This window comes from Lepus europaeus, chromosome 10 (assembly GCF_033115175.1).
Source record: "Lepus europaeus isolate LE1 chromosome 10, mLepTim1.pri, whole genome shotgun sequence".
NCBI lineage: Eukaryota > Metazoa > Chordata > Mammalia > Lagomorpha > Leporidae > Lepus > Lepus europaeus.
In genome coordinates this window covers 12648799-12674613 of record NC_084836.1, presented here as the reverse complement: position 1 = coordinate 12674613, position 25815 = coordinate 12648799, and the positions used below count along the sequence as shown (strand labels likewise).

General features: G+C 53.2%; 1 protein-coding gene across 4 annotated transcripts in view; it reads right to left on the bottom strand.

Annotated features, from left to right (window-relative positions):
• The window catches only part of LARGE1 (LARGE xylosyl- and glucuronyltransferase 1), a 570843-nt gene that overhangs the window by 30335 nt on the left and 514693 nt on the right, over positions 1–25815 (bottom strand). For all 4 annotated transcript variants that reach the window (XM_062202942.1, XM_062202944.1, XM_062202943.1 and 1 more), the window contains exons 10-11: positions 23542–23697; positions 4346–4509 (exon numbers count right to left, since the gene is read on the bottom strand). In XM_062202942.1, coding sequence (XP_062058926.1) covers positions 4346–4509; positions 23542–23697 — 320 coding nt within the window. The remainder of the gene's footprint in view (positions 1–4345; positions 4510–23541; positions 23698–25815) is intronic.

The window sequence follows — 25815 nt, the reverse complement described above, 5'->3', positions numbered from 1 at the left end:
CTCATTCATTCTGGGCTGGTCCATGGGGCATGAGCAGACACATCACGTGATGGTAAAAAGCGCTTATGCGGGGTGGGCACCCAGCCAGGTGTTTAGGAGCCCGGTTAGGAAATCCACATGCCATACCAGAGTACACGGGTTCAACTCCTGGCTCCAGCTCCTAGTTCCAACTTTCTGCTCACGCAGACTCTGGGGGCAGCAGCGATGGCTCACGCCATCCACGTGGGAGACCCAGATTGTGTTCTTAGCTCCCGGCTTCAGCCCGGCCCAGCCCTGTCTGTTGCAGCCACTGTGAGTAAACTACCAAATGGTAGAACTCGCTCTGTCTCTCTTGCTGCTCTGAAACCTGCGACTGCCACCTTGACCAGGCCAGTGTGCTGCCTTCCCACATGATGAGCCATGTGGCCCAAGCATTTCCTTTGTCCAGCTGACTGCCACACAACCCCCGGGCAAGCCACATAGCTGATGGCAGGCACGGGCATGAGCCCAGCTGAATCGCTAACGCACAGTATGGTGAATTCATTCAGCTGCTGAGGCTCAGCAATGGGTAACTGATACAATCTCTCGATTTGAGCGTTAGATGAGATAATTATATAAAAGAGTTCTCTAGCCCAAAGCTAGATATACAGCAAGTGTTCAGTATGAGCGCTGTAATTGTCCCATTAGTGCTGCTTCTCCCTTTTGAATGTGCATCCATTCAACAAAATATTCACTGAGTATGTGCAGCGGGCCAGGTATGCCACACAGGACAAGTCACTGCATTCCGCAGCATGTGGGTGGAGACAAGTCCGCAAACCACATGGTGACAGGTCCAGGTGGAACTGGGACTGCCGGGGCTCAGGGCAGGGACACAGAACAGAATGGACCTGCGAGGGCTGGCCAGCGAAGGCTCCTCTGAAGAGGAGGAATGCTGAGATCTGGAGCTGTGGTCTCAATGTCTGTGCAACCTCCCCAATGGACTTCTAACCCTAAGGTGATGGTTTTAGGAGGTGGAGGCTTCGGGAAGCGATCAGGGCAGAGCTGGGCCATCAGGAAGCCATTGGAGAGCTCACCGGCCCCTCCCACCACACGAAGGTGTCATAAAAATAACCAGAAACCAGAGAGCGGGCCCTCGCCAGACACCACGTGGTCCAGAACTGTGGGAAATAAACATCTGCTGTTTGTAAGCTGCCAGGTGCACAGGTGTAAGCCGCCTACACAACAAGGAGGCTGGGCTTTGTAGAAGTCTGGGGGAAACACTTTCTAAGAGGAGGAAACAGCTGTTGGGACAGAGATGGCGTCGGCAGGTTCAAGCGAGCAGCAGCAGGACCGCTGTGGGTGGGGGTGGGTGAGTGAGGGGCGGAGGAGAAGGCGCCCCCGAGGTGGGCAGGTGCCAGATCTTATGAACCTGGAAGGCCATGGGGGTGGGGTGGATGCTGCCCTAAACGCGATGAGAAAGTCATCCACCGCTTTTAACGAAGGGACCCGATTTGTATTTTGTATTTTGTATTTGTATTTGTATTTTGAAAAGATCCCTCTCATTGTTACAGGGGGACAGAAATTCCTGCCACTCGATAAACCAGTCGGTGCTTTCAAAGGTGAGGATGCTTAGGACATCCCCTGGGGAGCTTCAAACATGGATTCTGCAGGCTGTCTTAGATTCTGGGTCAGGAGGGCCGGGTGGGGCCTGAGAATCTGTATTTCCAGTTCCTGCTGAAAGCAGAGAGGAGACTCCCTGGCCAGGTGATGTCCTGTAACTGAGTTAGTGCTCCAGCGCCTTCGTCCATGGGACTCTACGAGCACGTCTCTCCCTAGCCAGCTGTCCTCCCTCCCCAGTGCTCCCCTTCACACCCCCGCCCCGGCACCCTCCCAGCTACTCCCCTCTTCTGCTGGGGCCAGAGGAATGGGTGCAGCTGAGCAGGCTTCCCGGCCAAAGAGCTGCCTGCGGTGGCGGCACTCATTCGTTCTGAAGGGAATTCTAGCGGGAGCCAGGCCCGGGAGCCCGTAGGCAGCCTCCCTAATTCGTTGTGGCGTTCACGTAGGGCCTACTTCTGACTCGAAGGTTTACAAACACACTCGAAGTGTTTCTGAAATTAAAAATCAATCCAACAGGCCCCAGTCAGCACACGGCATCGTAATTGACTGTTCAGGGATTTGGGGGTGGGGGGAGTAGTTGCAGGAGTTTTTCTGTCACCATCAGCTGGGGCTCCGCTTTGCAGCTTCCCGCTGCGTCCTGCTAAGCAGCTCTCTCCAGGCCTCGGTACTGCCTGAATGGCCACATGCGTCACCTTTCACTAGGGCGCGCCCTGCGTCTGCCATGCGTGGGGCATGGGCACTGTGAGGGCACGTCCTCCTGGGGGCACCTGCAGCCTATGCCTGCACACACAAAGGCTGGGGTTGCTAATAACTCCAATTATTTTCCTTCTATGTGGTTATAAATCCAGATAGCAAATTCTCTAGCCGGCATAGAGCTTCCAAAAATAAACAATAATTAAAAGCCATCACAAGGGTGTTTGGGTCCAGCCCCTATTTACTGGATGTGAAATACGGACCGTGGGCTTTCACAGGGTCTCTCATTTAACAAGGACATTACATGGCATGGGAGAAAACCAACCCCTAAGATGCCCCAGACCAGCTGAGGACTGAAGGAGCTGGTGGGGATTTGTCATCCAGAGCACTCTGTCCTCACGTCCAGGGCCAGTCACCCAGCACCCAGCAAAGACCATGTGCTGGGTTTAGGGAGCCTTTGAATGTATGCCAGGGCTAAGTGTGGCGCGGCGCCTGTATCCACCCATTTAATCTTTATAACCCTAGAGATGATTATGATGCAATTGTCATTCCCATCTTACAGATGAGGAAACTGAGGCTTAGGTGACTTGTCCAAAAGCCAAACCCACCCAAGAAGTGGCAAAGCCACAAAGAACCCACAGCACCTGACTCCAGGGACCAGGTCTCTTTCACTGTTAGGCCAATCTACTCTGATTAGAGACCACATCCGATTTCTTGGGTACCCACTGGCCATTGACCTCGAGGCAAGAACACACTGCCGACGACTGAGGGCATTTTTAGGAGGTGTGGGTGCAGCAGAGGGGAACCAGCAATGCTCACAGGGACGGGACCGTGGGTTTAGGCAGCGCTCACTCACCTGTGAAAACTAGAGTATCAGGCCCAGTCATGCTGCGTACAGAAGAGAAGCCCCTCCATAGCATCACTCAGCATGACGTGGAGGATTAGATTGTACTTTCATGTTCCACGCCATGGAGGAGAAGGAGCAGACAGGGCTGCAATGAGGGTGGGTGTGGCCAGGTGACTTGCAGATGGGGCTGCTTGATAGTGCAGGGAGCTTGGGCATCCAAACCCAAAGCGAAATGCCAAGGGGGACTTAATAACTTTGGGGGTGTCTCCTTCTCTTTCTGTCTCTTTGTAACTTTGCCTTTGAAATAAAGTAAATAAATATTTAAAACAAAATGAGGTCTGGCATTGTGGTGCAGTGGGTTAAGTTACCACCTGCAAAGTTGACATCCCATACAGGTGCTGGTTCAAGTCCAGCTCCCTGCTAATGCACCTGGGAAAGCAGTGGAGGATGGCCCAAGTGCTTGGGCCCCTGAACCCACATGGGAGACTCAGAAGAAGCTCATGGCTCCTGGCTTTGGCCAGGCCCAGCTGTGGCCATCGCAGCCATTTGGGGAGTGAATCAGTATATGGAAGGTCTCTCTATCTTTCCCTCTCTCTATAACTCTGCCTTTCATATAAAACAAATAAATCTTTTTTTACAGTTTAGGGGTGATCTTGGGACACTGGTCTAGGCCAGGTCCCTTAGGGAGATACGAGCCAGAAAGGCCAGCCGCCTTCCCTGGTTTCCCCAAGGTCCCCTGTAATCCTCCCTGGCCAAGTTCATTGGTTCTCATCTGCTCACTCCTGCCCCTGAAGCTCTGATCAGACCCTGGGCGTTCCCAACTGGGCCTGGTGTGCTCTCTACCCTGGGAGGCACCTGGTACTGTGCCGCCTATGGGCAGGGCCAGGTCAGTACTTCCGGTTATGCCCACGAATGGTTGTGCGTGTTAAGGGAAGGACACAGCGGTCACTGTCCAGCTGCAGCTGTGGCTCCAGTCTCCTCATTCCCCTTCTTCCTTGGGTCACGTGACTACGGCTCCCCATCTCCAGACCCAATTCTTCCCTCTGTCCTCAAACAATAAGTCAAAAGCCCTTGGTTTTCAGTGCTGGGGGCAAATGAGACACAAGCCCTACCTTGCAGGATTCCAAAATGCTAAGTCTGTGTGGCCGTCTCTCCCTTGCCCAGGAACCCTCCAGGCAAAGAGTGGCCGCGAGGGGGCGCTGTGTGGTGGGCGGAGCCCCTGTGCCGTACCTGTCCATGGAGAGCTGGGCGACCAGGGTGACATCGGTGCTGTCGGCAGCAGGCTCATACTCGTAGTGCAGGAAGTAGAGGTGTGTGCGGTGGACGGTGAAGCGCTCTCGCCGGAACTCGTAGCACAGGTCGTCCTCGTCCAGCTCGGAGAGCTGCTTCTGGAGCTGGAAGGTAGGAAGCGGAGCCTGGGCCCAGGAAGACCAGCTCAGGGGGCTGGATGCCTGCCCAGTGCGCCCTGCCGCCCCCCCCCCCGCCCCCGCCCCAGCTTATCACCTGCTGGGACATTATTGATGGTCACCTGCAGACTCTGCAATTTGATCTGACTTCACTAAGGGTCAAGTGAGAAGCAGACGGCTCTGCCATCTGAGAATTAAGCCCCTCATGGCTAAGAATGATGGTGGCACTCAGTGACAAAACGGGTGGCCTACCATAAACCTACAAATAAACAAGTGCTTTCTAAGATGGCTTAGCACAACGATGTCACATCACACAGGGGAACCACGCAAGGGGAGGGACAGCCAGGACAGGAAGGGCCTCGGTGGGACCTGATGCTTTGCTCTCTCTGGAGCTACAGATTTCCATCTTTGCACCAGGCATTGGAAACAAAACAGAACAATCGCATTGCCAGATCAGGAACTGCTTTCCTCCTGTTTCGGCTATGTTTAATCAGATTCTGATTTCTAAAAGTTTAATCAGAATCCCACCTTTCTTCCCTCCTCTGCCGTTCCCTGCCCTGCCCTTTTCTCTAAGTCCCTGGAAGTCTGACTTCAGTCTCCGCCGGTGAGCAGTAACCCGCACCACGTCTCTCCTTCCTACCCCAACTAGTAGAAGAGGGCAGGCTAACCTGCTGATCGGGAACCGAGAGCTCTGTGCTTGTGATGCAGACACGGGTATTTGGGAGTACTTCAGAAAGTTCATGGAAATGTGGAAGCCAAAGATTCTTTTGGTGCAAAAACTTGTGAACTCCATACATAGTTTTTCCATGAACTTTCTGAAGATCTCTCGCACAGTTCTACAGGTCGATGGCAACCCAGTATTTTCCCATGCAAACCTCATAATAACCCTAAGGGTCAGGCAGGACGATGCGTATTTTACAGGTGGATAATTGAATTTAAGAAATCAGACAACTTGGGGTCGATGTTGTGGCACAGCGGGTTATGATGCCAGCATCCCATATGATTGCTGGTTTAAGTCCTGGCTGTTCCCTTGCCAATCCAGCTCCCTGCTAATGCACCTGGGAAGGCATTGGAAGATGGGCCAAGTACTTGGGCCCCTGCCGCCCATGCAGGAGACCCAGATGGAGTTCCAGGCTCCTGGCTTCGGCCCTGGCCATTGTGGTCATCTTGGGGAATGAACCAGTGGATGGAAGATCTCTTTCTCTCTGTATCTTCCTTTTTCTCTGTAACTCTGCCCTTCAAATAAACACAGAAATCTTTAACAAAAATAAGATAACTTGGAAAAAGTTAGATGGGAATGTGGCATTTGGGGATGAATGGACTGGGAACAGGCAGAGCTTCTAGGATGATGGAAATGTCCCACATCATGACTGGAGTGATGGTGACACAGATGTGCACATACATGACATCATACGTGACAATTTGACAGGCTGAACAGGAGGGCTTAGTCTGTGCGATTTGTATTTTAAGAAAGTTGACTTAAAAAAAATAATTCGCCAGGGACCATGGTGCTGGTTCTAAATGTTTCCTGTTATATCAGCCTTATCTATGGTACCATGCACTGCATATAAGTTTATGTGGCTAACATTACCAACCTGGCTGAATGTCATAGAACCCAGGATGATATATATTTTTAACTCTCCAAACCATAGCGTTGTAATCAGAAAAAAAAAAAAAAAAAAAGAATTAGCTTGCTCTGCAAAGCCTTGTATCAGTTAAGGTCACTGCCTGAATAGACCATGCTAGGGCACTGTTTCTCAAGGTGTGAGTGAGGGGAGCTGAAGACATTGATTCACAACCACCCGCCCTGCCCCGCCCCGCCCTGCCCCATCCTTCTCCTTTGAGGTGGCACCTATGGGAGGGGGAGTCTACCCTGCTGCTGGAGTCTGGGCTGGACTTGCGACATTTTTTTGCTAACAGAACGCATGGGCGGCAGTGCTGGTGGATCCCGAGGCTAGACCCCCAGAGTAGGTGTGTCCTGCACCTCTGCCACTGCCATGAGCAAATGCCTAGGCTAGCCTGCCCCAGCATGAGAGCCCTGGCCCGGAGCACATCTTCAACAAGGGCCCAAGTCACGAGTGCGAACCCAGTCGAGACCAGCAGAGCTACCTCAAAAACACTTCTTGTAGGCCACTGAGGTTACACAGGGTTTAAGCAATAGACACCAGACAGAATGTTATTGGCATTTTGTAAGGGGTAATTTCCTCCTCTCCCTCCTTTTTTTTTTAAAAAAAATAAAGATTTCTTTATTTATTTGAAAGGCAGAGTTACAGAGAGAGAGGGAGAAAGAGAGAAAGAATTATCTTCCATTTGCTGGTTCACGCCTCCAGATGCCTGCAATAGCTAGGGCTGGAACTGGAACAGGCTGAAGGCAGGGACCTGGGACCCCACCCTGGTCTTCTATTTGGTTTTTTTTTTTTTTTTTTTTGGATTTTTTTAATTTTTTTTTTTATTTTTGACAGGCAGAGTGGACAGTGAGAGAGAGACAGAGAGAAAGGTCTTCCTTTTGCCGTTGGTTCACCCTCCAATGGCCGCCGCACCGCGCTGATCCGATGGCAGGAGCCAGGTGCTTCTCCTGGTCTCCCATGGGGTGCAGGGCCCAAGCACTTGGGCCATCCTCCACTGCACTCCCTGGCCACAGCAGAGAGCTGGCCTGGAAGAGGGGCAACCGGGACAGGATCGGTGCCCCGACCGGGACTAGAACCCGGTGTGCCGGCGCCGCAAGGCGGAGGATTAGCCTAGTGAGCCGCGGCACCGGCCCTGGTCTTCTATTTGGGTAGCAGCGACCCAAGCACGTAGGCCATCTGCTGCTGCTTCCCCAGGTGCATTGGCAGGGAGCTGGACCGGAAGTGGAGCAGCTGGGACTCAAACTGGCACTCATATGGGTTGCTGGTGCTGCAGGAGGTGGTTTAACCTTCTACGCCACAGCACTGGCCCCTTCACTTGCTTATACAGCAAAGAACAGTAAGGCCCGTGGGCCCCCAACCAGTGAATCCCTGCGGCATTCTCTAGACGCACCCGCACATTTCCCAAGGCTGTTTGGGGGAATCGCTTGAGATCCAGTGATCTATGAGACATCCTCAGCTGTCTCTAAAAATTTTAACTATCAAAGCCTGCAATCAGCAATATTCTTCAGCTTCTCAAATCAGTTCTATGTCCTTGCCTAAGTGTCAACTGCCGCACACCCCCTCGGGCCAACAGTTTAATTTACATAAGACCAGGAAACCGGACTTCTCTCTCCACCTAAGATCCCCTGAGCCAATGGGCTCCTTTTTTTAAAAAAAAAAAAGATTTATTTATTTATCTGAGAGTCAGAGCTACACAGAAAGAGAAGGAAAGGCAGAGAGAGAGAGAGAGAGAGAGAGAGAGAGAGAAAGAGGTCTTCCATCTGCTGGTTCACTCCCCAACTGGCCCCAACGGCCAGAGCTGCGCCGATCTGAAGCCAGGAGCCAGGAACTTCCTCCAGGTCCCCCATGTGGGTGCAGGGGCCCAAGGATTTGGGCAATCTTCCACTGCTTTCCCACGCTACAGCAGAAAGCTGGATGGGAAGTGGAGCAGCCGGAATCTAACTGGTGCCCATATGGGATGCCGGCACTGCAGGCAGCAGCTTTATCCACTACGCCACAGCGCCAGCCCCAGTGGGCTCCTTCTAAGTGGCAGGATTCAACTCAAATGACTTGTTCATGATCACAGACTGCTCTCCCTGGTCCATCACACCCACACGATCTTCTGCTCCCTCCCCAGTGATTCTCTCCATTCCAAGCCTGCTTTTCCCTGCACACCTCCGAGGCTTTGTTCCACGGTGCCCTCTCTCCACTTGTCCCATTCTTCTCCCTCTGCGGAGCTGCTGTTTGCCTTGCAGGATTCACCCTGGATGCTGTGATGTGGTTGCTGGCCCCACCAGGAAGAGCTGTGCTCCAAGAACACTCACTGTACTCAGCAGCTCCAACGAAGCACTTGGCACCTTGAGCTGCAGCTACTTAAGGGCTGCTTCCTGCTGAGACTGCGCCTCTTTACCATTGTCCCCGAGACTGTGCCTAGTGTGTTTCATGGGTGACAAATTCCAGCTGTACATGACAAGACTGTGATACTGTGAAAGCCCATCTTTCCAAGTGTCTCTATGCCTTCCAATACATGCAGAGAAGGTGATCAATACGTCCATTCTGAAGCACCTTAGTGGCTCTGGTATTGGGAGTTCAGGGACTTGTGATGACTGAAAAAGATTGCTACAGCACACACAGCACAAGCTGGGCTCCCTGCAAGGGGCCTGCATGATGCCAGCCTCCTCAGTGCTCCTTGGGGAGGTCTAAGCAACCTCAGCTGAGAGCTGGCTGAGAAGGCAGTTTCCAGTCCTGGGGATACTCAGGGAGGTCAGACCTGGGGTGGTGTCCCTCCTCCCCGACCCTGCCTCTCCAGCAAGGTCCTCCTTTGGCCGCGGGTGAAGACGGAGATGCAGCACAGTGGCTGTGGTGACTGGCTCTGTCCCTGTCCTGCCTGGATGACCCAGGGCCCACGGGGTGAATGACTTAGCCTCTCTGACCTCCCGTGTCTGCCACTGTGACCCTGGGCACGGCAAGAGGATTCCAGGGGATACTGCATGTGAGGAGTAGAGCAATGGCAGCAGAGAAAGGACACAGCAGACACCACCAAATATGCTGGCTACAGGATCCCGACAGGATAGAGACACCTGGGCCCTCAGCACTCCTGGTGCCCTCGGCATCACCTGAAGGAGACTGTTTGGCAAAGGTTAGGCGGGCAGGGCTGGAGGAGCCAGAGTGGCCCTTCTGATGTCTGACTGTCACAGAGAGACCCCATGCCCTTCTCTTTGAGAAGCTCAGTTATACCTGGAAACCATAGGAGGAAATTTAACAAACAGATCATCCTCCTTCTCTTCCCTCATCCACTACATGTGAGTGAAAACCAGTGTCCCCCATCAGAGAGTCAATGTTCCACAACAGTCCTTGTAGGAGCATGCGTGTATGTGTGTGTGGGGGGGGGGGGGAGAGGGGGAGAGAGAGAGAGAGAGAGAGAGAGAGAGAGAGAGAGAGAATGAATGAATCTCCCTCTGATGAAGTTCCTTGAAGCTCATCCTCACCAGGTGAGAAAGACATTAATGACCCCACAAGAGGAGAAACGCATGTGGGTATGGGGGTTCCTCTTCCTCTCTATACCCACACAGGGGCATGTCCTTGAGTTGGCAGAAAGACTCAGGGTATATTCAGGAGCCATTCTCAATCATTGTTATTGATTTATTTATTTTAGAGCCAGAGACACAGAGACTCTCCCTGCCCTCCAAGAGCCTCCAATCACTGGTTTATTCCTGAAATGCCTGCACTAGCCAGGACTATGGCCAAAGCTGGGAGCTGGAAACTCAGCGCAGGTCTCCCACATGGGTGGCAGCAACCCAGTGACTTCAGCCTTCACCTGCTGCCTCCCTGGGTCTTCATCAACAGGAAGCCGGAATTAGGAGCTGGAGCTGGCTCTCAATCCCAGGCCCCTGGGGCTGGCACTGCGGTGTGGTGGGTTCCCCTGGCATCTCAGGCCATCCCATATGGGTGCCGGCTCAAATCTGGACTGCTCCACTTCTGATCCAGCTCCCTGCTCATGCTCCTGGGAAAGCAGCAGAAGATGGCCCAAGGGCTTGGACCCCTGCACCCATGTGGGAGACCTAGATGAAGCTCCTGGCTTCTCTCTGGCCCAACACTGGCTGTCATGGCCACTGGGGAGTGAACCAGTGAGTGGAAGATTCTCTTTCTTTTCTCTCCTTAAGATAAATAAATCAATCTGTAAAACAAACAGATCCAGGCACTCTGATGTTGGCCATGGGCATTGTCACAGGCGTCTTAGCTGCTAGGCTGAACACCCAGGCTCCAGGAGGCATTTTTAAAGAACATTCCTAAGTGGGTTCCTAAAGGCAGGAGCTGACTCCCACTCATCGCTGACTCCCCTGAACCCAGAGCATCTAGAGCATCGTGTGTGCTCAGCAAGCCTCTTCTGCGTAGCTCCCACCACGCACATTAAGTAAAGAGGCTGCAGCCAGGGAAAGCGTTCCAAGTGCAGTCTGTCCCAGCTGGGCAGGCTGACAAGCAGTCCTGGGAGATAAACAGCCTCCATCTGGGAGCTCCATGGTACCAGCACTGAGATTCACTGACATCCACATCCTAAAGCTCACCTGTAGTGCTTAAGGGGTAGGTACAGTCTAGAGAATGTTGCTGTCTGCCCACCATGCCGGGTACTGTGGGAAGCACATGAGGTATGCCATGGGCACACCCATCTCTGAAGCAATCTGAGGCCATCTCTGGGCTTTCGTGGTGTGTTTAACATCACCGTGTTAGTTCACCCTACTTAGCTAATATGGACTGAACACCTACTGTGTGCTGACTGCAGTGCTAAGCGTTTTCAGGTGCCTCACTTCATGGATTGAATCTTTTCAGCACACAGAATGTTTCAACAATGGTTTAGGTACACAGATAAGGAGCCGCAGCCGGGGCTGGGAATCCAGTCTTTGGATCTCTAATCAGGGACGTTTCAAAACACAGTTTCTTCGTCCAGGGCATGGATGTGCGGATCAAGGGAGAGAATGGAAGATACAACGTTCCATAAACACAAGAGGACATAAAACAGATCTGCAGTACGGTCCCGATGCAGCCAGAAGACAAACAAACAAAAAAACCCACCAGAAAATGGATTGAAGGGAAGACATTACAATGTTAACAAAGATTTTTCTCTGAGTGGTAGACTCAGATGAATTTTATTGGCTTCTTTATACTTTTCTGTGGTTAACTAATTCCCTGCAATTTTCTCAAATGAGCTATTGCACGGATAAGGACTTTTGTAAACTATAAAGTGCTACAAAAACCTAAGCAATGTGATTATGATGCTATTATGCACCTTTTCAAATTCTAATCGGGGCTCTCATTGCTGACTGCATGGCTGATGTTATCTCAAAGGGGAAACTCTGGCAGCTTCAAACAGCTTCCTTTTCTCCCAGGGCCTGGGGGATATCTCTGGGGAAGACACTGGGCTGGAGGGAGAGCTTTCATCAACAGGGGCCAAATACTGTTGGCCCCAGGGAGAGGGACAGGGGATGAGCCATGGCGGGAGCAGGGGGCTCCTGCCAAGCAAGTCACAGACACAAAAGACAGATTTCTCCAGAGATGGAATGCATTTGCTAAATTGCTCCTTAGGGCAGCCAGCTGAGGCACGGGAAGATTTGGACTCCAGGGAAAATGGCCCTTCAAGCAGTTTGCATTCATCCTCCCATCCTGCACCACGACGGCCTCGGCTGACCCCTGAGCTGGTGGAAATGATGGCTGGTCACACCTGAGGACCCCGACGGGGCGGAAGTGTGTCCCTGAGCTCCGGCCTAAGGAACCTAGTTCACAGGTGGAGAGAACCACAGTGAGCTGAGACGTGGTCTCCTTGGCACTCATTTTTCTACATAACCTTGAGCAAGTCACGGCTCTCAATGATAAGACCAAGAGTCAAAAGAAAAGTTCATAAAACCACTCTCAATGAGCAGACACCCACTGGGCCATGGAGCATGTGGAGAGCTTTGCACTTTCTCCTGCCCATGCCACGGGTTAGGGACCGCTATCAATCACGTTTCGTAAAGACATCTGCCATCAGAAAGGTTTAGACACTTGTTCAAGGTTATGCAATGGGTGAACAGAGCAGCTGAGATTCAAACCCAGATGTGTTTCCACAGAGTTCCCATACATAACTAAGTCTTTCTAGTTTAAGGCTAGATCATCCCATCACTATAGAGGAGCAAGTGCATGTACCTACCAGGGTGGCAGACATCCTACATGCACCGATATTCATAGTCTCCTCTCTTCTTGGGCACACAGCTAGGGGGTCCAAGGGTACTTCAAAACCTTTACATGGGGCCGGTAACGTGGCATGGCGGGTTAAGCTGCCACCTGCAATGCCAGCATCTCATGGGGGTGCCACTTTGAATCCCGTCTGCTCCTTCCAATCCAGTTCTCTGCTATTGTGCCTGGGAAGCCAGCAGAAGATGGCTCAAGTGCTTGGGCCCCTGCACCCACGTGGGAGACATGGAGGAAGCTTCTGGCTCTTGGCTTTGGTCTGGCCCAGCGCTGGCCATTGCAGCCATTTGGGGGTGAATCAGTGGGTGGAATAGCTCTCTCTCTCTCTAACTCTGCCTTGCAGACAAATAAAATATCTTTTAAAAATCTTTATAGAAAAATGGAATCAAAAGTATTTTGCTGCAAATCTGAAGTCCATGCACAGCTTTTTCAGGAGATGCATCTTCCATGAACTTTTCGAAATCCCTCCCTGTGCACAGATTTCCAAGGGGAACTCCGTGGGGCTGAGCTCTAGCCTGGGGAATTTGGCCAGGCTGAGGCTCGTCCAGGTAGCACTTTCAAGCCTCATGCGGGTGCAATCCTCGCTTTCTTTTCTTTGGTGAGAGCCAGGGCAAGAAAATCCAGTTGAGGAGTCAAGGGCATTGAGCAGGGCAGAGTCACGGGCTGGCAGGTGTCCAGAGAAAAACCAGTCACCAATCAGGAGCGTCCATTTGGAGCTTATGTGAATAGCAGCCACCCAGCACATGAAGCCATGGCCTAGCTCCTTGTGCTACTTAGCTAGCAGGCACACCCGAGCTCTTCTGGACCCTAAGTGACAAAGGCCAGGGAGCCAACGAGGAGTCTCAGGGGCCACCTGTTTGTGACACTTCTGCTTCTGATGCCTTGGAGCAATGGGTAGGAACATCTCGTGGGTAACATCACTTCACACCGGGACACTCCTTTGTTTTTCAGTTGCTTTCATACCCACTATTTTATTTGTCCCACTCTAGTACCTAAGGAGACCAGCAGGGCTGTCCTTACTGCCCACAGTTGACAGATAAAGAAGCCAGGGCCTCAGGGATTTGCTCAAAGAAGCTGGGGCTCTCATTCTCGCCTCCTGAAGTCTAATTCAGGGCTCTTCCCTGTGGTCTCCATGCAACAGTGAAGTTTTATTAAACCACAGAGACAGGTAGAGAAAGGTCACAGGCCCACTGGTTGCCTGCTGTGTGTGTTAATCAACAAGTTTCCTAAAGCATTTTTCACTAAGGAAACCAAACCATGAGCCACATTTATTCTTTCGTGGTAGGTAGAGGGGAGGCTGCATTTGATTCTGTTCTGCAAAGACTTTCCAAGGGTCTGCTCCGTCTTGGCTTAGGCTCAGAAGAGATAAAGAAAAGGGCATGGCTCCTCTTTCCCAAGTATCAGTATCAATTCATACACTACACATAATTAATAGGTTCTTATTTTACACCTAGCCCTGTGCTAGGAATGGGGAATGAACCCCAACTTCTGCACTTGTTCCTATAGTCTAAGACCCGCAGAGCTACAAGTGAGGGATTTTAACTCAGCGTAATCATAACACAAATAAAACTTAATCGGGGGCGGGGGGTGGGGGGGTCATGTGCTCCATGCCACATTGTTCTAAGCTCCTAAATGGTCCAAACTTATTTAGCTTCTTAAGTCTATCTTTCCATTTTATAGATGAGAAAAATCAAGGTACAGGGAGATGAGGTAGACGGTCTAAAGTCCCACAGCTGGTGTTGCAAAGTTTTGACATGAGGTAGTCTTATTCCACAGCTGCCCTCTTATCTGTGGCATAAATAGGACAGGCCACTCATCCGTGGAAGATTCAGCCCAAAGGAGGAGAGATCAGATGATGAAGCTCAGTGAGCCCCTGGCCCTGGCACACAGACTGCAACCGGAGCCCATGAGGGCAAAGGACGGCTCTGGGCTACTTGGGTCTGGACAGGAAGCAGGCAGCCAGGTCACAAGGGTGAGCCTGGGGCCCAGATGTCCATCCACTGACTCTCATGGCCCTATGACTCCTCCTCCCTGCATCTCTTACCTCGTCTCCCAGGACGACACTGTGATCCCTTAAGGCCCTGGAGCTTGGCACGCCCACAGAAGGCCAAAGGAAAGTGGCCTTGGATGGCCTGTCTTGGGGCTGTGGGCACTGTCCAGCCTGAACCCTGCTGCCCGCTGTGTGATTAAAGAGTTGGTGAAATGTGGCTGGCACATGAGAGCAGGGATGCATTCTAGTTTTTCTCTAGGGTTTCTCTGGGACACAGCTGTTTCCACAGAGCCATCTGTTCCCTGGCATTGCTGTGCAGAGTGATGCAATACAGTGTTTATAGAATCTGCTTGTGTGTGTCTTATTTTTAACTTCTAATTGAGCCATGGTGATGCACTTGTCTTTTTCTCTTAGCGGGCTGAGGCTCGGGCAATGTGGGTGCGGGCGGCCTGTCACCTTCCTAACAGGAGGGCCTTGAGCTGGGAAGCCCTCTTCATTCAGAGGTGAGGCGGGGATCTCCCAACAGCAGGAAGGGAAAGGCATCCGACACAAGCTCTTTGGACAATCGCTGCTCCTAACGAGAACTGCCCACACACTGGATGCCTGAACCTCTTGCTTCTTGAACCCTCCTGAAACGGCTGGGGTTGGGTTTATTTAGTGATTGCTGTTCAGGTGGGAAAACTGAGTTTCATGCAAGCTCAATGATCTCGTCCAGGGCCACAATTTCTGATTTTAAGTACAAGGATCTTTCCAGTACATCACAGATGCTTCAAGTGGAAGACATGTTAGAGGCCATTGGTTCAACAAAATCTACTGGGCATGTAGCAGGCTGTCTTTCATAAACATAAAGATATGCTGATGAATTAAAAATATATCAAAATTGCTAAAGTCCTTGAGCTTTCATTCTAGTGGGGAAAGACATCATTAATGAAATACACCGGTCATGGATATACCGGTTGATGATAGGTGTTGTGGAGCAAAATGCAGGAGGTGGGGAATGCTGGGGTAGGGGGTGGGTATTGCAATTTGAGATGGGAAGGGGTTTTCAGTAGGTACAGAAAGAGCACCCCACAGGGAAGCAGGGCCCCACACCACCTCCAGCTCTGCCACCCAACCGTTGTGACTTCAACCCTCCGAGCCTCCCTTTCCTCCTCCACACAAGGGAGCTGATGCAGGCTGGCATGTGCGGTACGAAAATCTATATGAGAAAAACCAGGAGCCTCACCGCACCCCTTGTGGCTGCCACAGTTACTTCTAAACACGCAGCCACATCCAGCTGGGAGGCGAGATCCTTGCTGAGTTGTTTCAGTGTTTGTCTGTCTGTTGTTTGTAACATCATTCACAGGTCATACCAAATTATCAACTTAGGGGCTGGTGCTGTGATGTAGCAGGTAAAGCTGTCTCCTGCAGTGCCAGCATCCCATATGGGTGCCGGTTCAAGTCCCAGCTGCTCCACTTCAGATCCAGCTCTCTGCTATGGCCTGGGGAAGCAGTAGAAGATGGACCAAGTCCTTGGGCCCCTGCACCCACATGGCAGACCCAGAAAAAGCTCCTGGCTGCTGGCTTTGGATCGGTGCAGCTCCAGCCATTGCGGCCAATTGGGGAGTGAACCAACAGATGGAAGACTCTCTCTCTCTGCCTTTCCTTCTCTCTCTGTGTAACTCCGACTTTCAAGTAAAATAAATCTTTAAAAAAATATATCAACTTGGGCAGGCACCGTGGCTCAACAGGCTAATCTACTCCGCCTTGCGGTGCTGGCACACAGGGTTCTAGTCCTGTTCGGGGCGCCGGATTCTGTCCCAGTTGCCCCTCTTCCAGGCCAGCTCTCTGCTGTGGCCCGGGAGTGCAGAGGAGGATGGCCCAAGTGCTTGGGCCCTGCACCCCATGGGAGACCAGGAGAAGCACCTGGCTCCTGCCTTCGGATCAGCGAGATGCGCCGGCCGCAGCGGCCATTGGAGGGTGAACCAACGGCAAAAAGGAAGACCTTTCTCTCTGTCTCTCTCTCTCACTATCCACTCTGCCTGTCAAAAAAAAAAAAAAATTATCAACTTAAAAATTAGCCTGCTGTAGAATTACTGAGTTTCAGGTCCCACCTAAAGTTGCCTTAGCACGACCGGACCAAACGATTTTGTGGGCCTCTCAGGGCCCGCAGGCCGGACGCTCCCCAGCCCCGTCTTGGAGTTCAGGGGGCCTGGTTTCGCATCCTGGCCCTGCCACGCAGGAGCTGCGTGACTTTCAGCAAAGATCTCATCTCTCCGAGCTCTGGTTTCCTTAGCTGTGAACCAAGACTCACGATGTCCCTCTCCTGTTGTGGCTTGGATTCAAGCTGCACGTCCCCTTCTCTTTCCCTGCAGGACACCTCCAATCTCTAAAGGCTGGAGGAAGGCAGAGAAAGGTCTTGGCACGGTGGCACCAAGAGCAGTCTTGATGCAGGAGGGATGAGAGTGACAGACGCCAGCACAGGGATGCCCGGCAGGCCTCGGTTCTCGCATCACGGTGGGAGACTGGTACAGACTCCCCAGGGCTGGTCGTGGGTGGGTACGGCATAGTCCTCAATCACAGCCGTCTGCTGTGGGCACGGGATAAGGAAGCTCCGAATCTGCACTGCCTGTTGACTTCCAATCCCATAGAAATCCACAGACTCAATGGTGTCTGCTTTTTTGCACTTTGTGGATGTGTGATCGGTTTCATAATTCAGCTTTCAACATCAAAATGTTAACTCACTGGGTTTTTTTCTGCCCCCCTTTTTTTTTCTGGCTGCCATGGGCAGGATGAACAAGGAGGCAAGCCCAGACAGGGATGGTCTGACGCTGATAAACTGGAAGTGACAGCTGTCAGAAAGGACACTGTAGAACAAGCAGCACATTGTCTCAGGCCATTTCCTGCCAGGGCCAACAGCGTCTTCCTCCTCCGGCCAACCTCCCGCCCTCTGCAGCCTACGCAAAGTCACCAAAAACGGTAAGCTGAGTTTAGTATCCTTTGGTTATTAAAAGGAGGGCATGTAGTTTAGCAAGATTCCCATCTGAATTGGTTAAAACCTATCTCTCTGGGTGGTTTGGCATTTAAAAAGGTGAGCTTCTCGTAGCTAGAACTTTCCTTAGGTGGAGCAGACAGCACTCTGCACATACGACGTGCAGGGAGCGCTGGGTGCTGCTGAGTAACTCGCTGCTTCCAACTGCTCTGCACACTCTGCCAGGCTTTCGGGGCAAGGGAGGGGCCCTCAGTTTTTGTTGGCCCAGAGGACAGGACGCAGATCAGTGGGTTCCTCACAGAGGGGAGGATTCGGCTCAACGAGGACTAGAATAGGTCAGCACCTGGACCTTGCCAGCAATGGAGTGAGATGTCTTAGGGGTGGTGAGCCCCCAGCATCAGGAGCATCCCAGTAGAGGGCAGATGTGAGTCTACTAGGGATGCTGCAGGAGGGTTTTTAGACAGACAGCAGGGTGGAGATGTCCAGGATTCTCCACCTGTGTTCTGTGGGGTCTCAGGGTTTCTTGGCTAAGCTAAAAGGGCCAACTGATGAATGGAAGGCACAAAATCACCAATGCACCGAATTCTAGCCTCCATCCCCACCTCAGCCCCCATTAATACCCAATGCATACTGAAGGCTCCTTGCATTACAGAAGTCAACTTACTGGTTCCAGGGAGAGATGCCCACACCAGCTGTGGGACACAAGTGGCCGTGTCTCATCAGCTACTGTCATCCTATACCAGTGTGGGGCCTGCTCTCTTCCAAACCCAACTGTCTATCCCCAAGAAAACAGCCTCAACAGACACTGGCTTCTCGGTGCATTGCTGAAGAGACAAATCCCTGACTGTACATATTCTTAAAACAATTTTTTAAAAAGATTTACTTATTTATTTGAAAGGCAGAGCTAGAGCTAGAGTGAGAGAGAGAGACAGAGAGACAGATCTTCTATGCATTGGTTCACTCCCCTAATGGCTGCAATAGCCAGGGCTGGGCCAGACTGAAGCCAAGAGCCAGTCAGGAGCTTCTTCTGCATCTCCCACATGGGTGCAGGGGCCCAAGCACTTAGGCCATCCTCCACTGCTTTCCCAGGCCATGGCAGAGAGCTGGATCAGAAGTGGAGCAGCCGGGACTCGAGCTAGCACACATATGAAATGCCAGCACTGCAGGCAGCGGCTTTACCTGCTACGCCACAGCACCAGCCCGTATTTTTATGGTTTTGGCAGCGAGGCCAACCAAACAGCCTCCTCTTCCTACCCTAAATTTGATGGGAAAATCTGGGATTGTTTGACCCACAGCACATGTGACAGCTCCTCACAGCGTTTTTAGACACATTTGGAAGTGAGCCTTCCTTGCAGAACTGTTAATAAGACTCAAGACCCAGTCATAGAAGAATGGGTGCTGTAGCACAGGCTGGGTATTGTGGTCTGTGAAAAAAAGCATTCCAATAGGCGCTGTGTTTCTGAAGGCGCCAACCCCCTCTTCTTCGGTGATCTCACCAAAATCATCCGTGAAACACCGTGGCAGAGGCATCACCATCCCTATGTAGTAGATGGCAAAGCCAAGGCTCAGAACACTCCCGCAACTTCCTGGAGGTCATGTGACACTGAGTAGGAGCTGCGACTTCCTGGAGGTCATGTGACAGTAATGAGTAGGAGATGAATGGCGGGGGGTGGGGGTGGCCCACACTCTGACTGCTGTGGTCAGCATGGGCTGTGTTCCCCCTGAAGGCAGGCTTGTGGCCCCTGCATTCGTTCTCATGAGCCTGAGTTACTCGGAGTGTCCGAGCCGGATCCCGGACTGCCCCCTGCTCCCTGCCTTGAGATGTGGTCTCTCCTGGTGCACATTCCCCCGAGCTCGGCGCCGTCACCTGCACCTGCCACGCTACCCTTGAACCTTCAGAACCACAAGCAACACGAACGCTCTCCTTTACAAAGTCACCCACAGTCCCAGAGGTTCACAGCAATAATGAAAAACAGACGGATTCAGTTACCAGCACCAGCAGCTCCTTGCTAGGGCAACACAGATGATACAAAATCAACAAATGCATGCTGCCTTCATTCAGTCTGAGCCCACAGTCCCTGATGGTGCCAGGCCGTGGTCCCCTCTGGTCTCCAGGGCTTGTTGCTGCTCCCTCCTTCCCACTGAATCCACCCTCCAGACCCCTTCATTCCTCTTACTCATCCTTTAAATCTCCCTTCCTCCAGGAAGCCTTCTCTGATATACCTTCTCTCCCCTGGGCACGGAAAACACCCTTCTTGTGTGTTCCCAAAGTGCCACCACCATCCCGGCACTAAAAGGCATAACTTCCCCTGCTCATCTACACCTCTCACGAGACGAACACCACGATGGCTGGGCTTCAGTCTGCAGTGGCTCCCGCTGGGTTCCCACCCGTGTGGCTGGTGACTGTTCTGATGAACATCTGCTGGGTGCACAGTGAGTCTGCAGGCTTAGCAGCTGCCTTCAAAGCACGCTCCCCTCCGGGCTCTGCAGCCCAGCGATGATGGTCCCGGCTTGCTTGCTTCCAATTCCACCGCCACGTGCACACTCATCCCCGTGTGAATGGCCTCTTCCCACGGAGCGGGGAGCCCAGATGTCCCCTTGCCCTCTCGTTGTGTTTCCTGCACAAGCTGTGGAGGACTGGGTGGTGGAGCTCTCTGCTGTGTCCACACAACCTCTGCTTGCCCCAGTGCCTGGCACTGCTGCCCTCCCTGCCAGGGGCGGCGCCCTGATTTACGAGTGCTATTTGCAGCCGCTCCCCTGTTCTTAGCAGCCACCAAAAAAATCCGTTCTCAGGGTGCTGCTCAAGGGCAGAGCCCCAGGACCGTGTTTTTGCCTGAGATGGGGCAACTGCCTGGACGCTGGTCTCCTTGTCTCCCTTCTTACTCCTGCTGCCCTCTTCTCTATACGGATCATTCTCAAGCATGAATCTGATTACGATTAGCACTCTTTAGTGGGGGCATGCACTAGGCCCAGGGGTTAAGCTGCCAGGTGGGATGGCCATGTCCCAAGTCGGCGTGTCTGGGCGTAGCACCTGGCTCCGGCTCCTGCCTCCAGCTTCCCGCTGGTGCAGACCCTGGGAAGCACTCAAGCCCTGGGTTCCTCCAGCCCGTGCAGCAGCCCTGGGTTGAGTTCCTGATGCCTGGCTTCAGCTCTGGAGCCGCTGCAGGCTTTGGGAGAGGGATCCAGGGCATGGAGACGTCTGCTTTCTCTGTTTATCCGTCCCTCTGTCTCTGCCTCTTAGACAAAACCAAGTGGGACTGTTTGGTGACTCCTTACTGCTGAAAGAATAAAACCCAAACTCCGGGGGTTTGGCTGGGTCCAAGCCCCAGCCACAGCCCTTTTCCATCTGTTTCATTCTTTCCCCCATTCCTCTTGTGGCCACGCTCTGGCTCATAAACACGGTGTGCTCGCTAACTCTTGATTTCTTCCCACGCCCTACCCTCTCCCTGGTACGTCACCCCTCTCTTACCTGTGCATTTGTTCCCCAGATATTTCTTACGAGCTTGGTTCTATGCTCAGGGAGGGAAGTGCAGAAGACAGAGCACGAAATGTGTAACCGGACCTTCTTCTGTTTTGGTCTTGCATTTGGGAAAAATAACCAGGCATGAACACAGGAAGCATCTAACAGAAGATGGACAGTCGCAGGTGCACTGATGGGAACAGCACGGGGCACAGACAGGGACCTGAAGGGTTCCTGTAGGTGGTGCTGGGGGAGGGGGAGTCGAAGTGTCTGCTGAAGCCGAATCAGTTACACACCTGGGGACAGGGCGCTCTGGGCAGTGGGTGTGGCTCGTGGAGGCCGGTCCAGGGCAGGGAGGCTGGGACGATGGCTGGGAGGCCCGTCTCTCTCAGTCCTGGACGGACATTTTCCCCAGCACCTCCAAGAGCTGCAGAGTGCAATGTAAGGTGTAGGGGCCGAGCTGTGCTCTGATTTCAAGCCCGTGTGCCACACGCTGCCTGGCAGGTAGCTGCCAGGGACTCCGAGACAGACCACTGGGGATGTCCTCCCCACGGTGGTCCACCCAGGGGACAGGTCCTGGAGAGAGGAAGGCCTGCACCCAGCGAGGCCGAGCAGCAGGCGGCTGTGGGTGGCGCACGGACGGCTGCACCTGCTCACCTCTCCAGCTGAGCCCCCTCCACAGAGGGACGAAGGCAGAAGAGTGTTCGCTGAACTGCTGGGAGAAAGTGCCTAACGGGCACTCAAACACTGCTGCCGTGAACTGAGCAAAGAGGCAGACAAGGCCCGGGAGGACAGTGCTGGTTGAGCCTCTAAAAGCCTCCAGCGTCTTTGGAGTTCAAGTGCTCAGTGGTGGTGCAGACAGCTAAACAATGCCAGGTGCCCAGTGCGAGGCGGAGAGGCGCTGGGGCTAGCAGGGACTCTGCTGTGACTGGGGACAGAACAGCAGCGAGCTGGGTGGCATGGTAACTGGAGTCATCCTGATACGTGGCTGGGTAGGTACATGCCTGCAGGCCTCCAACAGGTGCCTCTGGTGCCCTTGGGGGCCTAACAGAACTCTCATGACATCAGAACAAGCATAAAACCATAATAATCCTAACAAATCAAAGTTCGGACTCCACCCCCGCATATAGTCTCCTATCAACCTGGCTCCTGCCTACCTTGCCCCACTAGCCCCTGGGCACACTGGCCACCCTTCTGTCCTTCACAGCAAACCTGCCCTGCCCTTCCCCAGGGCCTTTGCACCAACTGCATCCTCTACCTGGAATGTGCTTCCTTAGTCCTTCTGCAGCTGGGTCTTTCTTGTTCTTTGGGCTCCAGATTTCACCACCTCATAGAAATCCTCCCTGATCTTCAAACTCCGGGAGCTGCTCATGAATCCATCCCTAGGTAGCCCCTGCCACAGGCTGCCCACTTCCTAACAGCATCGTCCACTAGAATATCAGGACCCCGAGAGCTGGGACCTCAATCCTTTCTCACCCACGCACGCTCAGAACAAGCAGGAAGCTCTCAGCCAAGGCCTGTGGATGGAATGAATGCACCCATTACACCTGCGTTTGATGCACAGGGTCAAGGAGAGAGCAGGGAGAGAAACATTCCCTGAGCACCCGACATACGGCGGTCTCTGATCTAGGTGCCTCACCTGCAGCGTCTCCTGCCTCCCTGCACATACCTATAAACATTCCAATGCCCCAGCACGGAGAGGCTGGGCGACTTGCCTGAGGTCACACAGGCAGGAATGAATGAGAAGGCATGAGAGTCCAGTCCAGGTCAGCCTGGGTCTGCACGCCTGGCTCTGTCTGCCGCAGGGCCTCGTCTCTACAGCTGTGCAACCCAGAACCAGGCTTTGCTCTGCTCCTTGCTTGCCTTGTGTGACCACAGGCCACTTGCTTCACCTCTTTGTGCCTCAACCTCTTCAATCCTAAAAGGGGCTTTTTTTTTTATGAGCATCAAATGAGCTACAACACACAGAGCAAAGCACTGGAAAACAGAGCAGCTGACAGGTAGACCTGGGAGTGTGTACCTAACACCTCTGGCCCCAGGCTGACCCCTAAAGGATCCAGTGACTTGTGAGCACCCCTCTGGTACCACCCCTTGCACTGCCTTGGGCTAAAACCCAGGGTCTCCCATGTAGATGCTATGAGTCCGGCGTCTCCTGGCTGTGAGAGCCACTGGATCTGCTGCTTCTTTCCTGGATCTGCTCACAGCTCCCCCTGCCTGCAAACTCACTTCTTTTCATTATGATTTTTTTTTTTTAAACTTCTTTATTTGAAAGGCAGAGACAGAGAGAAAAAGAAAAGAGAGATCTTCCACCTGCTGGTTCACTTCCCAAATATATCTACAGCAACAACTAGGGCTGGGTGAGATCAGGCCAAAGCCAGGAGCTTGTAACACCACCTGGGTCTCCCAGGTGGGAGCAAGACCCATTTCCTGAGCCATCACCTGCTGCCTCCTAGGGTGTGCACCTACAGGTAGAGCAGAGACTCAAACCCAGGCACTGCCAAAGAGATGTGGTGTCCCAAGCAGCACCTTAGCCGGCCCTGGAAACCCCTCTGATTTCAGCCATGCTGGGCTAAGGGTACCCTTCCAGCCGCCCCCCCCCCCCCCCCCCGCAGCCATCGGCAGGTGGGTTATCTGCTCCCTCGTCTGGGCACCCAGGGGTGGCGTCTTGTTCATCTCAGTCCTGCCTGGAGCCTGACCCACTCTGGGCTCCTCAACAGCCGAGCGGAGACAGCAGCTGTCCCCAGCCCGGCAGCCCCCGCGAGCCACTTACGTTTTCGCTGTTGACGTCAGCTTCGCTGGGGCAGCCGAACAGCTCCCGCCTCAGGAGGTTGCCGTCGTACTCCAGGAAGGTCAGGTAGAGGTTGCGGAAGAACTCCACGTGCTTGTTCTTCACCCGCAGCTTCTTGGGAGAGTTCCAGTGAATGACCTGGCAGGGCGACAGGGCGGCAGGGAGGTGGGGAGGCACCGGCACCGGCCCGGGCTACCTGTGCCTCTGCTCACTCACTCACTCACTCACCATCTATGGCGGAATGATCACGAGCAAGGGCTACAAACCAGGCGCCTGGCTTCAGACCTGCACCTTGCGCTAGGGAAGTCTTTTAATCTCCGGCAAGGCACTTAACATCAGCGTACCTGTTTCCTCGTCTGTGCCAGGTATTAGATTACCCTCTCTTGGCTCCTAACCTGCTTGCCGGGACTCTGCGCCCCCCCTCTCTCTCTGCTCGGCCGGCTGCTCCCTGGGAGCTGCTGGGGCTGGGACCCTCCAGCTCACCAGCTGGTCCCTGGGAGCTGTTGGGGCCAGGAGTCTGCAGGAGGTGGAGACACCTGCTCCTTGCCGCTGCTGCCTCTTGCTGAGAGCGGAGCTGCACCCCGGTCCCCTTTCCTCACCCCGGCAGGAGCACTACCTTCCCCGAGCAGCAGCTGAACCCACTGTTTAGTGTCTCCGCACTCAGAACCAGCGTCATCGTCTTCCCGTCTGTGCATGGCTGCTGCCTCTGCCACCGGCTCCCGACCAGCCTCTGAGGGCTGGGCCCCACCCCCATCTTCCCTCTGGCTCCTTCCTATTTCCTGTCATTTTCTATTTTCTTTTTTAAAAGATTTATTTATTTAGAAGAGAGAGAGAGAGAGAGAGAGAGAGAGAGAGAGAGAGAGAGAGAGAGGAGAGAGAGAGAGAGAGAGAGAGAGAGAGAGAGAGGGAGGAGAGAGAGAGAGAGAGAATTGTCTATCACTCCCCAAATGGTACAATGGCCAGGCTTGGCCCAGGCTGACTCCAGGAGCCAGAAGCTTTATCTGGGTCTCCCACATGGGTGCAGGGGCCCAAGCACTTGGGCCATCCTCTGCTGCTTTCCCAGGCCATAGCAGAGAGCTGGATTGGAAGTGCAGCAGCTGAAATATGAACCAGTGCCCATACGGGATGCTGGTGTCGCATCCAGCCCCCAATTTCCATTTTTTAAGATAAATTTTTGTGTTTCAACAGCTGGCATGGTTTCCCTCTCCAGCCAGGAGTCCGAGGGACACTGTCTTGTGGAGCTGCTGTGCAAAATAAACAAGCTGATACGTGAAATACACACCAATAGTGTAGAGCCTATGATAAGTGCTCAATAAATGCTGGCTCTTACTATTTAGCACCCACAGTATGCTGGGCTGGGAGATGACCAGGGGCAGGTGGCCTTGGGGCCTGGCCACGGCTTGCTCAGGGGCAGCGTGGAGGGGGTGTCCACAAGCAGTGATTACAGTGTGATCACGGCAGGAGGATCAGGGAGAGACGGTAGCCCTGGAATGCGCAGAGGAGGGTCCCAGGGGACGCCCGTGCCAGGGCTCACAGGTGGGCAGGAGATCCTGGGGAGACAGGGCCTGGGGCAGAGGGGAGAGGTGTGAAGGCCAGTGTTGCAGCTGGAGCACAGGGCACTGGAGCACTGAGCCAGGGCGAGGCCGTGGCCCACGAGGCCCTTGTTCTTAATGCATGGGGCAGCCCTGGGCTGTTTTAAGCTCAGGCTGCTGGTCACGGAGGGGGCACGTGGGCGGAGTGGGAGAGGCAGAGCTGGAAGCAGAACTGCCATTCGTGAGCCAGCTGTAACTCCCAGCTGAGAGCTGAGGCCTTGGGGACACAGCGTCTGATGTGTCTGGAGAGAAGACAGGCGTGGAAAAAGAAGATCTGGGGAAAACGAGTGATTATCTCAGTATTTGCTAAGTTCTATTCTTAGGACTCCATTTCTTTAATATTGAGTACTACCCATGATCAGAGTGAAGAATCCTTAATTATGACCACAGAACTATTACTAATAAATAATGTGTATTTATTTACCACTGGTAACAAGTCCATAGGGGAAGCACTATTATCAGCCCCATTTTACAGATGGGAAAATGGAGGCACAGACTCTGATTCACAGACAGCGGGCAGACAGAAGCAGGCTTGGAGCCCTCATGGCCTGGAGGCCTGGCTCCCGAGTCCCCTGACCCTGAGGTCACTGTTCAGGGCCCTGTATGGGCAGAAGTTTTACAGATGACTGACAGATGGTCCCATCAGCTGGGCTGTCACAGCAGG